The sequence below is a fragment of the Sphaerodactylus townsendi genome, linkage group LG15 (assembly GCF_021028975.2).
Source record: "Sphaerodactylus townsendi isolate TG3544 linkage group LG15, MPM_Stown_v2.3, whole genome shotgun sequence".
NCBI classification, from domain to species: domain Eukaryota; kingdom Metazoa; phylum Chordata; class Lepidosauria; order Squamata; family Sphaerodactylidae; genus Sphaerodactylus; species Sphaerodactylus townsendi.
In genome coordinates, this window is record NC_059439.1 from 22,898,933 (window position 1) to 22,916,111 (window position 17,179).

Below are 17,179 nucleotides of genomic sequence, written 5' to 3' on the forward strand. Positions count from 1 at the left end.
GACACACAAGTTTTGACAGAAATAACAAGAGTTCTTATAAGGGTTCCATACATAGTAAATGTTCATTTGCTAGTGCCAACATGATGTAGTGGTTAAGACTGGGGAATTCTAATCTGGATAAATGTTCCCCTACCCCACTCTTCCACAAGAAGTCTACTGGGTAACCTTGGGCTAGTCACAATTCTCTCCAAACTCTCTCACCCCCACTTATACCTCATAAGTTGCTTGCTTTGGGAAGTCTACATTCAGTGCTTCATACATGGTCCTTTGATCTGATTTTGCTGTACAACTTCTCATACAAATTCCTAGCTTCATTTATTCTTTTTTACACGTTTGGATAGATGACAAATAGTACTGAAGGTTTGAGAAAACTGAACCTTTACGCAGAAATTTAGTTAATACTTCTTGGACCTCCTTGTTTCTTAAACTGTACACAATAGGGTTAAACAGAGGGGTCAGAACAGTGTACAGTAAGGAAAGGATTTTATTTAATTCCACTGACTGAGTTCCTATAGAGACACTGTATGTGACCCCTAGCATTCCATAGAAAATGGTTACAATGGTAAGATGAGAACTGCAAGTGGAAAAGGCTTTCACCTTTCCAGAGGAAGATGGGATTTTGAGAATAGTTGATATTATCTTTATGTATGATGTAATGGTCAGGAGAAAAGGAAACAATGATACAGCAAAGCATGCCACAAAGATGGCCATCTCTGCTGGGTGAGTGTCAGAGCAAGACAGTTTCAACAAGGGGGTCAGGTCGCAGAAGAAATGATCAACTTGATTGGGTCCACAAAGGGTTAAAGATGTGGCTACAATGTAGTTCAACCCAGCAGCTAACAGGAAACCCCATAACCAGGTCCCAGCAGCTAATTTAAAGCAATAGCTCCAGTCCATCATTTTGGCATAATGCAGAGGGTTACAGATGGCCAGATAACGATCGTAGGACATCAGCAACAGGAGGAAGCACTCAACAGTTCCCAAGGCACAAAAAATGTACAGCTGTATAAAACAACCTGTCAATGAAATGATTTTCTCCTTTCTCAGTAAATCCACGAGCATCTTGGGAGTGAGGTTCGCAGTATACCATATTTCCAGGAAAGACAGGTTGCCAAGGAAGAAATACATGGGTGTATGAAGCTTCTTATCCATAGATATGACAACTAAAATGAGAAAGTTTCCTACTAACGTTATAAGATACACAGCCAAAAACAATGGAAACATTAAAAGCTGCCATTCCTGGAGAGTCCCAAAGCCGAGGAGTATTAACAGATTCATTGCTGTTCCATTGTGCTGCTCATTGTTTTCCATTAGGCAGACCTAATTTGGGGATGAAATTAATTTTCTTTTTAAAAAATTCGTCAAATATTTTACATGATGCAGTTATATTTATTAATGTAGATACCTAAGAGTCAGTTACACACTGTAAATAGTGAATAATTGAAAAGGAAATGGAAGAGAAAATTAAAAGTATGAAGCAGATGTTACCTTTTTATGCCTGTCATCCAGCTTCTATAAATGTGCATTCTTCTTCCTTCTTGTATTTCTACTAGTTTCAGACTTTTCCACTTACTTGGGTTCTGGACCCCTCAAATTTTCCGAGTTTCCTGCCTCTTCCAACTCGCTGATATTAATTGCCATCTGTTCTTTATCATATCCCTTACCAACTCCAATAACTGTTTCCCAGTTTTATTGCTTGCAATGATTGCTTTACATATTTGCAAATAACAGTAACCAATCTATAATTTCATTATATATGTTGTAAAAAAATTACAACAGAGATTTGTCATGTAGACAAAGATATGTTTACACAATAAGGCTCTGGGGAGTATTATTGAATCAGGAGACTAGTTTATCTTTAATATGCTGCTCACATATGAGAAAAACAGTGTTGCTAACAGTAACTATTGTTCATCTAATAGTCCTCTGTGCAGGCACACATAGGACTGAGCTTGTGCAGGCCATCCATAGATCACAAAAAAAATTCTGATGCCAAAAAAATTGAGCTTTAGGTCAACATTTGGGTGGTCTCCTTTCCTCCATCACAGCCTGGACTGGCCCAGTCCCCACCCAGGTCACAGGACTGGGGAGGAGAGGGGCACCCTTCCCTCTGGATCTTCCCTCACTGCCATGAGGAGACACCACCCAGGAATGATGATGACAACCCACAGAAGGGAAGGAGGGAAAGACATGTACCTATATTGAACTTATAGCAATACCATTTTTCATCTGTGTGGCTTCTGTGCAGTCCCATGTGGGAGAATAGAAAGCTTACAACTGTGAAGCACTGATTGCAATACAGCATGGCCCACATTCATCTCAGCCCTAGCATCGACATCCACAGCTTAATGGTTGATGAAAATCAAGGGAGTAGATCACATAGCTGCTCTTCATACCCTGCCAATAAAGCATCAGTAGTCACCAAGATAGATGAGGCTTGTGCCCCTAAGGGCAGGTTACTATTATCCAGTCATCATTTCAGGGACTTAAGAACATATCTGGGAATTGATAGTCTCTACCATTGAAGGTTCACCTTGATTCTGAAGGCTCTCACAAATCAATTTTGTATGGGGTGCATGCGAAGCCTAGCGAAGCACACAGTGGACACAGTCAATGCCATTAAAACCAAGTAATTTCTGAATGTTCCTCTGCCCTCCCCCAAGATATGAAGGCCCAGGTATATACCTGGGCCTTTATATCTTGGGGGAGGGCAGAGGAACATAATAACGAGTTTATTTGGTAAAGTATTCTGCTTGGTTTATCCTGGATTTCATGTTCATCTGTTTCATTTGATTGCCCAGGGTTTTTTAATTTTTGAGCATGAGAACCTTTAGTGAATTCTTTGCAGACCTCAGGACAGAATGGATTATAGCACTAATTTCAGTTAATTATATGATATTTATCCACTGAAAAGACTTTCCCTCTGATGCAAGTGGTCCTGGCACTGACAGAGAATCCTCTTGTGTCTGAAAACAAGTTTCTTGCATGAGAAAGATGCTCCACCATTTCCTGAGCAGTGTGGTAGTAATCATAGAAGGAAAGCTATCCTCATATTCTATTTTTACACTAAAATAACAACCCTTGCCCAGATATCATTTAAACAATAGACTTTTCTTCAGTTTTTTTGGAAGTGAAAGTATTTACTAGTGAATTTCTTGAAGGCAGCATTCACTTCTTTATTTCTGAAGCTATAGACAAGAGGGTTAACCAGCGGTGTTAAAACAGTGTAGAAAACCGAGAAGATTTTCTTAATGTCCGAAGTTGAAGGTGAGGATGGCACAATATACACCAAAATCAGAGTCCCAAAGAATGATGTCACCACAATCAGATGAGAAGAGCAAGTCGAAAATGCTTTTTGTCTGCCTAAGGTTGATGGGATCCTTAAAATAGTAGCAATGATACAAATGTAGGAAGTCAGGGTTAAAAGAAAAGGAGGAAGAGCACAGACTGTAGAGAATAAGAGATCAACTAATGTAATCAGGGATGTGTCACTGCATGAAAGCTTCATCAGTGGAGCAAAATCACAAAAGAAATGGTCAATTTCATTGGGCCCACAAAAAGTTAATTGGGACATGAAAGATACTATGACTGTGTTCACCGCAAAGCCACCGATCCAAGAACTGGAAGCTAAAATAAAACACATCTTGTTATTCATGAGATGTGGATATTGGAGAGGACTGCATATCGCTGAATACCGATCGTAAGACATGGCTGATAACAGAAAACATTCAGTTCCTGCCAAGCAGCCAAAGAAATAAAATTGTGCTATGCAGCCACTAACAGAAATGGTTCTGTCCCCATTAAGGAAACTGACTAGTAGTCTAGGTAGGAGGGTTGAACTGTAGCAGGTTTCTAAGCAGGATAGGTTTCCTATGAAAAAGTACATTGGGGTGTGCAGGTGCTGATTAGCCACAACTAGAAGAATGATGAGGAGATTCCCAGTAATGGTCACAATGTAGATCAGTAGAAACAGCAGGAAAAGAAGAATCTGAAGATGGTGAAGCTCCCCGAATCCCAGCAAGAGGAATTCAGTGGTAACTGTGTGATTTTCCATCTGGTAAGACACATTTCCTCTGCTGTTCATTATGATGATCAAAAATATGTTGTTGTATTACCACTCTGGAAAATAAAAGATCAGATGTTAGGATAGTAAGAGCCATTGTCTTAACCGACACAGATTATGATCAAGTACAATGTTCATTGATATCTCAATGGAGGGAGGAAGTAGATCCCTGGGGATATGTCACACAATTCAGTTTGCCAATTCATTCTGTAGCAGAAAGACACGTTGTGCCCCTCCTCTGGTCATCATACATTATATGCACAGGACAGGTTTCAACCTCAGTATAAGGCCCTCAGATATTGCACATCTCTTCATCAGCTTCAGGTGGAACTATTCACTAATGTGAGAGAAAGTAGTGTGGTTTGGAACAGTTTTGGGTACCCTTTACCCCACTGAGAATGAATTCTGATTCTGTCTTTAAAGGGTTACCCTAAATTCGGTTTCTTATTCAATAACAGTGAGACAGTGTCGGGTACAGATTGTCTGTCTGTCTGTCTGTCTATTTCAGTAGCATTAGCTGCAGGAAAAACAATTTATTATTGCCCATATCCTACTGCTCTTCTCAGTATAGTCAATCAATCAATCAATCAATCAATTTTATTGAAAGCCATAGGCCATTACAATATTACAATATTATTACATTAAAACTTCTGAGCCAACTTGTTATTCCAACAGGTAAGAAAAAGAAAAAAAAATTCACTAAAAATCCATCATGTGAACACTAAGTCTTTCACTTTCCCCCCCTACAGTATGTCTAGATTGTATTCCCACCTAACTTATACCAATTTAGGTTTGATCATTTACTTTATTACGTTGTTGGAGCGAATCTTTGTAGCTGCCAAGGCGAATAGGCCAACCCTATAGGATATATAGGGATCCAAATCCGCAAGGAGAAGGTATAATTTGTCTGACTCATAATATACCTGGGACAGGGATATGAAACTATTCAGAAACTTAGCCCTAGGCTCTGCGTACAGGGGGCAGTTCAGAACATAATGAGGTAAATCCTCTACTTCCTGTTTGCAGATACAAATTCGTTGTTCAACTGGTATTTTGGCATATCTGCCTTCTAAATAATTTGTTGGCATTGTTTGAAATCGTAATGCTGTCATAGCCTTCCTTATCTTAAACTGAGTAATGCCAGCAAGATAGGAGGCTCTATGATGATCCTTTTTAAGGTGACTATACCAGGGAGCAAACTTGGAATGTAAAATTATATCTCTGTCCATACAGTTATCTCCTTTGAATATCCAATCCCGAAGGTCGTGATTTAAAATTGGTGAAGAGAATAAATGATCTGGAACAGAATAACTGAGCAATATATTATTTAGGGAGGTATTATGTAATTTTGAGGCCTTTAGTAATATCTGCAGACTTTGATTCCCAAACGAAGTCGGTTTTAGTGAACTCTTTAACGTATTTCAAAATTGCCAATTCAGCTCGAGCTTTAATAGAAGGCAAACCGAGTTCTGCCCTAAGGAGGGCTGCTGGCGTTCCTTTAGGGAGTAGGAGAATTCGTTTAAGGAAGGAGTTTTGAATAGTTTCTATTTTATGTAGGACTTGGACATTCCATCCCCAAATCTCTGTAGCATACAGTAACATAGATATAACTTTAGTTTTAAAGATTTTTAGGGCTGGATCAACTAAATGACCTCCTTTTGTATGATAAAATCTCAATATTGCCCCAACAGATTTTTGGGCAGCTGCTTTGACCACTGCTAAGTGGGCATTCCAATTTAGTGAAGGGCTGAATGTAACACCTAAATATTTAAAATAATTGCATTGCTCTATAGGAATATTATGGATGTTCCAACTGTATTTTCTTGGTCTTTTCTTGAACACCATTACCTTAGTTTTGGAATAGTTTATGGAGAGGGCCTCCTCTCTGCAGTACTCACCCAAACTATATAGGAGTCTCCTTAAACCATTCCTTGTAAGTGAAACTAGGACCATATCATCTGCATAAAGCAGAATTGAAATTTTCTGTTTTCCTAGCGAGGGGGCAACAAATTCATGGCCAGTCAGCTTAGGAATTATATCATTAATATAAAGATTGAATAAAATGGGGGCAAGTAAACAGCCCTGCTTGACTCCTTTCCCTGCTCTAAACCCATCTGTTAGAGAGCCTGAAAGTTTCATTTAGACTAAGGGGCTTCCTTCCAGTTCAAGCAGCTTTTCTTATTTTTGAAGGTTTTTGATGCTGGAGGAAATCTTCAGACTTTGATTAGTAAAGTATTAGCATAAGGAGCACCAAGATAAATTTCAGTGGGCATGCTCAGGAGGAAGGCTCTAACAATAGCATGTCTTCAAAGGAATTCCTGCTACATTTGTGGAGTAGGGCATATAAAATACAGATGAAATACAGATAAAATACAGATGAGTCCTGAAAAATAGAACAGATTGGAAGAAAACTATTATATGAACTATGGATAGGCATTCTACCATAATTCTTGAGTTGATAAGATGAAAGTCTTACGAAAAGCTTATAAAACCAAAGACTTACCTTCATAAACAATGCAATTTTACTCTCATTGTATCCTTCCAGACGCTCACCATATTTTTCAACAATCTAAATCTTTCTTCTTTCTAAAATTATTAAAATACATGAATGTATCTTGGCAATTTGTAACATGAAGGCTACTTATAATATGTTCTAATCTGTCCATTAGTAGTAAAGGATACATGTTTGCTATGTACTTAACATTCAGTCTCCAATGGGCTTTTACAGAAGTGTTCCGTTTATCCCACATGCACACTATAAATCCCCAAATGATCAAAACAGCAATGCAAACCCCAGAAGAAATGTTAGTCTTCAGGAAGTCCCAGATTTATTTTAACCAGATTCCCAAGTTAATCTATTATATCAAAAATATTGTTTGGCTTTGTACAGCATCAGACTATTGATCTATATATCTCAGCAATATTGGTTATGAATGACAGCAGCTCTCAAGGTTCTCAAGCATGTAAGATCACTCCCCACAAGGCTAGAGGTAGTCAGAGTTTATTTGCCAATTGCCATTGCCTGCCTCCACATAGGTTGAGAGACTTTTGAGAGAACTGAGACTGGTTCAAGATCACCCACCAGGGTTCATGTGGAAAAGTAGGGAAGTGAACGCAGTTCTCCAGATTATAGAATGACACTCTTAATCTACTACTAGGGTTGTGCAATCAGATAAAGCTGAGCCAACCTCCATATCAAAATACAATTTGGAGGGGGGGGGTGGAGGTTGCAAAAAAAAAGCTATCCAAGCACGACCAAATATCCAAAGCCTAAAACATGTCAAAAAGTGTTACACTTTTATGGTTTTCTGCTATCTCTTCCCACTGTCTCTGCAGGGGGGCCGGCCAGCAGAGCTAAAGGCAGGGATCAGGTCACCCAATCCCTGCACTGAGATCTCCCCCCCCAAAAAAAAATTTGAAAGCTGAAAAAATTGGCATGGTGTTCCAGCTTGTTTTTTGTGGGTTTTTTTTTAAAAAAATCCAGATCTTGTAAACCTGAACCCAAAAAATATTGAAATACAGCTGAGTTAGTACAGCTGAGTTTCCCCACTTATAGAAGAGTGATACTGAGTGCAGTAAACAAATCTCCCAAGAAGTATATTGTAAAAAAGTAAAACTTTATTCATGTAGATTCAGTTCCCATTCAGGTTGCAGTCCAAAGGAAGCAAGAGAAGTCATGGCACTTCCCCTATCTCAAATGGCCAGCTTGTTTGACATCATGTATATGGAAGTATGAGGCATTGTTTTTACAGGAGAGACTTTTATGATTCCATAAAAAGTCATGTGGAGAGTGGGAACAACAATGGACACAGAGAGACAGGAGGGTTCAAAGGGCAGCTCCCAGATTAAGACAAAGGGAGTGTGTGGAGAAATTGTCTTTTTTAGCTTAATTACAGCCATGTTTGAGAGACCTTTTCCTCTTTAAGATAAAAATTTGTTTTCTGATTCTGTTCTCTTTAGACTTTGCAGCTGTAAAAAACCCTTTTTATCATCCAAGTCCATTGTTCTTAGAAGCTTTTACCACCTGAAAATTGTTAAGTGATAATGTCTCTAGACTGTGCTCAATTGGCTAAATGATTTTATTGGCTTGTAGTGATCACCTGATGTAAGTTTGTTCTATAACTGTATTTCATTATTGTAATGACCCTTTTCTTCTCAATTCTATGGAATTTATTGGGTGCCAACCTGCTTTAGCACCTTAGAATGATTTTTTTCTTGATGTTCTTGCTGTATGTGACTTGTGGTTATGTAATTATGGATTTCTTTTAATGTTATTGTTTTATTTTTATTTTTTATATTTATAGCTTTGGCAGTAACCCAACATTTCTTTTGAAAGTTTTGTGCATGTTGTTGGAAATGTTATTCAGGTTTATTTGCCTCTTAATGAACAAAAAAAATTATATGAGAGGTTCTTTCGCTTTGACTGCTTCTGTTACAAACCAAGTGAAACTTTCATGGTAGAAGGTGCAGCCTTGCATTACAGAGTGACATCCCATTCAAAGAAGAAAACACTTCTACACACTTGGCAGGATGTAGCACCCACCAGTGTCTAAGCATGCTGATTTATTCACTCCAACAATATCATGATAGTGGGAATAATGCTCTACTATTTGGTTTTCTATAGAGGTTTTTTGAAGAAAATTCTATAGCAACACCCAACTGTTATTACAAAAACTTCCAGTTTCTGGCAGAAGTGATGTCACACACCAACATGATACCAGTCTGTCTGTCTCTAACCCCCAAATTCTGTCAGGGTATTAGGTGATAGCCTGAGACCCCTAACTAGAAGCTTTTGTTTTCTGTGGCAGGTTTAACTCATCCAAAAATAAAATTGTATATTACTTGTTGATGTATACTTTCCCCAGAAAGTTGCTGAAGGATAAACAAAAATGCAGACATTTCAAATCTGTTTTATTAACTCCTCCTCTCTATTATCAACTTCCTGGAATTGAGATCAGGTCTTAGAATAATTATGTAACATTTGGGGAAAAAGATGCAAGTCAATAGCCCACTGTTAGAAGCCAAGATGGCAAAAATCTCTACAGCCACAATATGCTTTCCTTTAGTGCTCAGGTAAGCTGGAAGGAAAGAGATCCAAATGCTGCAAAACACCAGCATGCTGAAGGTGATGAACTTGGCTTCATTGAAAGTGTCTGGCAATTTTCTGGCTAAGAAAGCTACAATAAAGCTGATGATGGCCAGAAAACCCATGTAGCCCAAGACACTGAAGAACATGGTGACTGAACCATCATTACATTCAAGTATGATCTGCTCAGCCTGTGAGTGCATGTCAGCATGTAGGAAAGGAGGAGTGGTGGATGCCCACGCAATACAAATGGCCACCTGAATGAGGGAGCAGGAAAGAACAATGAAGTTAGCCACACTTTTCCCTAGGAATTTTCTCAACCTATTGCCTGGATTTGTGGCCTCGAAAGCCAGGACCACTATAATTGTTTTTGCCAACACACAAGAAACAGATACAGAAAAAGATATGCCAAAAGTCATTTGTCGTATGAGGCAGGTCTCCTTGATTGGTTTGCCAATGAAGAACAGGCAAGAAAGATAGCAAAGCAGAATGCAGATGAGAAGAACGCAGGTCAAGTGCCGGTTGTTCACTGTGATGATGGGTGTATTCCAGTTCTTCAGGATGATCTGCACCACCAAACATGTGATCGCAGAAAAGGAAAAAGCAACAGAAAGTAAAACTGTTCCCAAAGGCTCTTGGTAGGATAGGAAAGTGATGACCTTTTGACTGCATTGGTCTCGGTTTTTGTTTGGATACTGATCCTCGGGGCACTTGACACAGTAAACTGCATCTGGAGCAGACAAAGGCAAACAAATCTTTTACTTCCTAGTGGTGCTCTTTGTTTTTGTTAAACAAATATAACAAATGGTGGCTGAACTGATCTTCTGGACACTTGTAGCTGATAAGGGTAATTTGCATTTTTATAACTTGGCATGCATAGACATTACTATAAAGAGGAAGAGGAGGAGGAGTTTGGACTTAAATCCCACCTTTCTGTCCTGTAAGGAGATTCAAGACGGCTTACAAGCTCCTTTCCATTCCTCTCCCCACAACAGACACCTGGTGAGGTAGGTGGGGCTGAGAGAGTTCTGAAGAAGGACCCTCTGCCACTCAGGTGGAGGAGTGGGGAATCAAACCCAGGTTTTCCAGATTAAAACCCATCTGCTCTTAACCACTACACAATTCTGAAGTTTGTGTATGTAATTCTTTGGGACTTTTTTTTAATCCTGCAAGGATACATTGCTTTCTTCTTCACCATCTTAAATTCATGACAACCCTATGAGATAGAATAAGCCTACAGAGAGTATTTTATGTAGGATCACCCAGTAAACTCTGTGGCATACTGGGGGTTTGACCCTGGGTCTCCCTGCTTGTATGAGCAGATTTCAGCCACTATACTTCACTGACTCAAAAAAAGAGAGATTATTATAAAATACCCCAATGACTGCATGTGAAAGTATACTCCCCTTCAGAATCCATGTACCATCACTTACCAGTGCTATTAGAAATCATGTTTTCAGGGCATGGTGCACAATCATAGCAACAAGGTGATTTCCCTTCCTGAATTATCTGGCTGTGCCCAAACTGGCAGCTCTCAACACATTTGGATTGTGGCGGCATCTATGCAGAAACAATTGGAACCATTATTGTGCCAGTGTTTTAGGTTCATTCCGCACATGCAGAATAATGCACTTTCAAACTGCTTTCAGTGCTCTTTGAAGCTGTGCGGAGTGGCAAAATCCACTTGCAAACAGTTGTGAAAGTGGTTTGAAATCGCATTATTTTGCATGTGAGGAAGGGTCCTTAGTCTTGGTTGCCGTGTACGTCCTGCTTCATTCACTCTCAAACAGAGGCTGCCCATGAAATCTTTGCGTTTACGTCATTTCAGAGTTTGCAAAGGATATTGGCCTGACCTTTTATTTTTATTAAGACTTGACAGACATGAGGTACAAAGCCTCTGCTGATATTCTGGCTGCACCTGCCTCATTCCAAAGTTGAAACTTTTTTTATTGTTCAGAACTTAGCATAAATGTTACCTGTGCCCAGATGAAAGAAAATGTTTGAATCATATTTATTTAGACCAGGTCTTTCAGTTGATAATATAGTGCCATTCCAGGACTGGGAAAAGAGATGGGATGAGTGGCCTTCAAAGTGCCTTTACAGTTCTAAATTTCCATGTCTCACACAGCCAGAATTAACTCAGGCCGTTTCTGCATGGCCCCCTCGCGCCCCCACGCCGGCAAGCGTGCGAGCAGGCAACAGGGAGGCCGGCAGAAGGCAGGCGGCTCCGCACGGAGCCGCCTCTGCGCCCTCCCCCGCCCCACTTACGGTGTCCTCCTCGTCGCCTGCGGGGCGTCGCAGCCCCGCCCACGCTGCCCTCCGACCCTGGAGGTAGGAGGACAGTGTGGGCGGGCTGCACTTCCCGCAGGCGTGAGGAGGACACCGTATTAGAGGGAGGAAAGCGTCTTCGGCGTGGCGGTTAGCACGCCAAGAGGGAAGGCGATCCTCCCAACAACAACCCTTTAGCGAGGGAAGAGGTGTCCGCCGCTGCTCGCGTTGCAGCAGCGGGCGCTATTTAGGCGGCCTTTTCCCCCAGGCCGTCGTTAATTGGCCGTGCGGAAACGGCCTCAGTTTTTTTAGCTATATTTCCCCTACTTAATTATCTTCCAACACTATACTGGTCCTTGCTTCATTTACTATCTTGGAGCCACAGTTTTGGGCAGTAGAGGAACTGTAAAAAGAAATTCTTTTGGTATCTGCATATTTAGCAGACACAAAGGAGAGGGGAATAATTAAGGAGATAAATCTTCTATACTACTTTCTCTATAATACTGCTTATTGGAAACGTCATATATTTAGATTGAAGAACAGTCTGTGTGTGTGTGGGGAGGGGGGGCAATTTAAATCCATTAATGAAATTTATTAAAACAGGATTTTTTAAATCATTCCTTTACTGTAACAGTCTTTCATGGTATGACTGAACACTTATAAAACTACAGCCACAAAACTTTCCCTTGTGCATTCAAGAAAAAAAAATGGTAGACACATCATCTCTCTCTAAAAGTGTGCAATGGACTTAATCCAGTCAGTTCTTCTGCAGATGAAAAAGAATGATGCGTATCCATTTGGTTCACCTAAAAGACTCTCTAGGGCTTATTCCGCACATGCAGAATAATGTACTTTCAAACTGCTTTCAGTGCTCTTTGAAGCTGTGCGGAATAGCAAAATCCACTTTCCAACAGTTGTGAAAGTGGTTTGAAAACGCATTATTTTGTGTGTGCGGAAGGGGCCTAGGAGTCATTGGAGCAGCATGCAGAAAAACCATGTGGAGCAGGGGAAAACTGGGCTAGATTAAATAAAAGAGCTAGCTGCATCTAACCCAATATGTTTATTAACACCATATTCATTGGTTTCAAATATGTTGTGTTTGCCAGAAGGAAAAAATAACAATTGCTTTGCAAAACAAGCCATAGTATATAACCTACCTAGGGGAAAGTCTGGCATGTGATCTATAGCTATTCACCCACCTGGGCTTTTTTCTTACCTGTTGCAATCTGTTACTCCACACAATGGTGTCCTCCCTGATGAAGAACTCATGACTTGGTAAAATTTTTCCAACCTTGACTTCAAGGAATGATTGATTAGGAAAAGTGACCCAGTTGATGATATCATACCCAATAGATAATTCTCCACTTTCGAACAGGATTTCATGCAAAGCTCCATTGTTAAAATAGATATTTTCCAGGGAAGAGTGAAGCTAGATTAGGAGAGAAGACCTGTGAATATTGATGATGGAATCCATACATACAATGTTCCATTCATTTTGTCATTAGATGAGAAATTCAAAGAAATAAAATACACTAGTTTTTTCCCCTCATCCAACGTGAATGAGAGTCTGTGGCCCCTTCCGCACATGCGGAATAATCCACTTTCACTCCACTTCCACAACTGTTTGCAAGTGGGTTTTGCTCTTCCGCACAGTAAAACCCGGCTGCAAAGTGCATTGAAAGTGGATTGGAAGTGCATTATTCTGCATGTGCGGAAGGGGCCTGTATGATCGGAGTGCTGGTGTGATGTAGCGGTCAGAGCATTGGACTTGGATCTGAGAGACCAGGTGTGATTCCCCATTCAGAACCAGTCACTGGCTCTTTCTGCACAACACAAATAAAACATTCTGAGGAAGATAATTAAAATGTTTCCTGTAGGACTTCTGCACAGCTTTTTCCTTAACATTTTTGGTGTTTTATTTTTCCTCAAAGGGTTTTGTTTTGAAAACAGTAAACTAGCATCTTTTTTCCCTGAAACTGTTTTTAAAACATGTTCTGCTCACTGCACAGAAATCAGGCAATGTTTTAATTTTTCTGCTCTATTTTGAAGTTCGCACTTTTGTTTCTCTTGCACCTCCCATTTTTTGCTCAACACTTCTGCACCACTGTTCATTATTCAATTCAGCTTTTCACTTAAAGAAAGTTTCCTAATGGTCATTTTAATTTTCCAGCTTCAACACAAATCCATGCTTATAAAAATCCATATTGACTATACCTGCCATGGCTGAACATTCAAATCCTGGAACTTGCCTCTATGTGACATGATTCCTTGTTTGGATAAGTACATGAAATGTAAAGCATGAGCCACAGCATAGACAGCATTGTAGATTGCATAGCTCTGACCATTCATATCCATCTCAAACCTCCTTATAGAAAGACTCTCCAACTTTTCATTTCCTGTACATTTTTCAAATTGTCCATGACTTTCACTGGACAGATGACAGTTGAAGGCATCTTGCCAGAACAAACAGAGAAACTGCTTCATTGATTCATCTAGTTTGAAGTTCTGAAGAAAGTCCAAAAATCCTGGCACACTTTTAGTGCTGGTACTGAAGGACAAAGCACCCTGAAAATATTGTGCACCAATAAGTACCCCAGGCCTTGAGGTGCTGAAATACCATTGAGGTGGCAAAATCCAAACCTTTCCTATATAGATCTTGGTGATGGATTCAAAAACAACTAGCTGGATTGTTAAGACACAGATTAAGTGAGAGGTTTCCTGGAGAATGATCACATTGACTTTAGTTAAAAGGAATGCAAGTCGGTGTTTCTCAAGAAGGTCGATCTTTAATATGTGCTTATGCAGAAAAGCAACACAAATGTTATTCTGGGCAAGGACAGGTGTGAAGTTCTGGAAAAAGCTTTCTCCTTCATCATCGTCTGAAATAATGAGACCAACCCATCTCCACTGGAAATGCAGAAGCAGCTGGACAATGCCCATGTGATGAGTGGATTCTTTTGGTGAGATGCAGTGCAAAGACAGAGATCCAGTTTTCCCACAGAATGAACTCTTATGTGTACCATAAGTAAACTAACAGGAAAACCAAAACTGGTTAGAGTTGGGAAAGTATCAAGAATGTTCTAACTGATTTATTTTGAAATCTTTTTTTCTGTCCATCCTCCAAGATGCCTATACTGAGTCAAGCTTGTATGTAAAATGCATAAGGACCAAGGTCAGCAACAACCACTGGTTGAATTGCTACTACATGACTAACCCAGCCCTGCCTGCTCACTTTTGTTCAATAGCAGCCACCACAAGAAAGCCATGGTGGCTTGGGGTTTCACACTTATGATTCGGGAGTCCAAGGTTTGAATCACCACAGAAGTCCACTGGGTGATCCTGGGTCTTTTACACTTCCTAAATTACCTCACCAGGTTGTTGTGAGCATACAATGAAGGAGCAGAAAGCTATGTAGTCTGCTTTGGACATGTTTTTTTGTGGAGAAAGGAGGGGTATAAATGATGTAAATAAATAATAAATTTAGCTGAAGACTGTGGGTGGAATAAAAGAAGCTTGATTGGTGAGTGGGAAAGAGATAAGAGAGCAGAAAAGGAAGGAAGATATGGAAGCTTTCAGAGGTGGGAAAGTGAAAATAATAACAGGGAGGAAATGAGATATGGCCACAAGTCCTTGAAGGTCTCCTTGTTATAAGTAATCTCAGATTGTATGGCAGCTAATATAGGCCGGTGTCAAGGTACACACAACCTTGCTCTTCCTTTTCTATTGCAGAGTTTTTAATTTCCTAAGTTTGAAGATAAACAGCATATTTTTACCAAGTCACTAAGAGGCATCCTAGAGTAACATCTCTAGATTTTCTCAATAATTTCAACCTCTACATATTTAGACACAGGGAGAAATAGTCAGCAACAAATTAAAAAAATGCTTGCTTCTCTAGCCCAAATTATCTTTACGCTGCTGTAATAGTTTTTATTCATCTACCTTTTTTGAGAAATGTAACATTAATTACAACTACTGGAAGAAGAAGAAGAAGAAAAGGAAGTAGAAGTGGTAGTAGTAGTAGTAGTAGTAGTAGTAGTAGTAGTAGCAGTAGTTTTGGATTTATACCCCACCTTTCTCTCTTTTAAGGAGACTCAAGGTGGTTTACATGCTCCTTTCCCTTCCTCTCCCCACAGCAGAGACCTTGTGAAGTAGATAAGAGTTCCAAAGGACTGTGGGTAGCCCACGGTCCCTCAGCAGGAGTGTAGGAGAGTGGGAACACATCTGGTTTATCAGAGAAGCCTCTGCCACTCAGGAGTGGGGAATCAAACTCATTTCTCCAGATTAGAATTCACCTGCTCTTAACCAGCACAACACACTGGTAGAATATTAATGAATGAATGTTTTAACTAAGAAGCTCTATTAAAAACCCCACAATAGTTCAGAAAATAAGTATTCCATCCATAACCAAATATACATGTACTTACCTGAGGAATCTTGTAGGTGTTGAAAATGCTGGCTATCTCAATCATGCTTCCAGTGGGGAACTCCCCAATAACAGAAAGTGCACCATTTTCCCTATCACACTTATAGTTAGGTGCATGCCTTTGCTGTGTAAAAAGTAGATCCAGGATGACTTCATGTGTAGTTTTTGAATGAAAGAAATTGTCATAGATGTGAAATCCAAGGCTGACATTGGGCAAGAGTTTGGGATTCTTGTTGATCTCGTTGATGGCAAAAAGCAGGGACAGGACAGCCTGATATTTTCTCATTTTTATACTGCAGAGATATGGACAATGAGATTTAGAAATGGTTGTCAAAAACAAAATCTAACACATTATCAGTAATGTGTAAGGTCTGCTGAGTCTGTCTGCTAGAATGAGAAGGGAATGTGAAGATGTGAAGAGTGAATATGAGGAGGATATTTTTGTTCATTTGTTTATTTTCATTTGTTAGTTTTATATGTAGCTCTTCCCCTTATGGGCTCTGGGAGACTTCCAACATTTATACATAAATACAATACAATACATATCTAAAACCAGACAGTGATTTAATTACAGTAAAATCAGAATACAAGGAGGGAACTGAAAATGTGAAAGAAGAGGGAAGCCAAGATGATTAAAAAACTGTAACTCCCTCAGTCACATGCCTGGTGGAGCAACTCTGTCTTGCACGTCCAATGGAATTGCATCAGATCCTGCAGGACCCAGCTCTCACTTGACAGAGTACTCCACCAGGTTGGGGCCAGAATTGGGGCCCTGGCTCTCTTTGAGACAAGCTAGACAATTTTCAGGACAGGGATCACCAGGAATTTTTCATTCACCTACTGCAGCTATCTTTTCTAGAAGACAATTCTTCTTCTTCTTCTTCTTCTTCTTCTTCTTCTTCTTCTTCTTCTTCTTCTTCTTCTTCTTCTTCTTCTTCTTCTTCTTCTTCTTCTTCTTCTTCTTCTTCTTCTTCTTCTTCACCATCACCGTCACCGTCACCGTCACCGTCACCGTCACCGTCACCATCATCCTTAACTCTAATGCAACTATTAGCAATCTTAACCATCTTCCAACAAACAGTATTAGTACTAAAGAAGAACTTACAGAGAAGAATAAAGTCTACTGTCTGGAGGTGTTGTGTAATTGAGCAAAACCCCCAAACTCTCTGTTAGAGAGAGGACCCCACCAATGATGGCTTCTCCTGATTTGTAGAGGTTGTCTTGGATAGTTCTATAAAGACTACATTTGACTTTCATATCCTGTACACACACAAAACTTGGGAAAAGCAGCCATAACAGCCAACCAATGACAAATACATGTCTACCCATGCGATAGTTG

At 39.9% G+C, this 17,179-nt stretch overlaps 3 protein-coding genes across 3 annotated transcripts; all 3 read right to left on the bottom strand.

Annotated features, from left to right (window-relative positions):
• Positions 1-315: 315 nt before the first annotated feature.
• LOC125444129 (olfactory receptor 10A7-like) lies at positions 316-1,278 on the bottom strand. The gene has a single exon (XM_048516567.1). The coding sequence runs from the start codon at positions 1,276-1,278 to the stop codon at positions 316-318; it is 963 nt and encodes a 320-aa protein (XP_048372524.1).
• A 1,837-nt stretch (positions 1,279-3,115) lies between these two features.
• LOC125444131 (olfactory receptor 1020-like) lies at positions 3,116-4,054 on the bottom strand. The gene has a single exon (XM_048516568.1). It carries the CDS (start codon positions 4,052-4,054, stop codon positions 3,116-3,118), a length of 939 nt encoding a protein of 312 aa, XP_048372525.1.
• Positions 4,055-8,977: 4,923 nt separating this feature from the next.
• On the bottom strand, positions 8,978-16,126 carry LOC125444132 (vomeronasal type-2 receptor 26-like). Its single transcript, XM_048516569.1, has 5 exons — positions 15,842-16,126; positions 13,632-14,447; positions 12,634-12,846; positions 10,583-10,709; positions 8,978-9,879 (listed from the first exon to the last, which is right to left on the bottom strand). Exons 1-5 carry the CDS (start codon positions 16,124-16,126, stop codon positions 8,978-8,980), a joined length of 2,343 nt encoding a protein of 780 aa, XP_048372526.1.
• Positions 16,127-17,179: the final 1,053 nt, after the last annotated feature.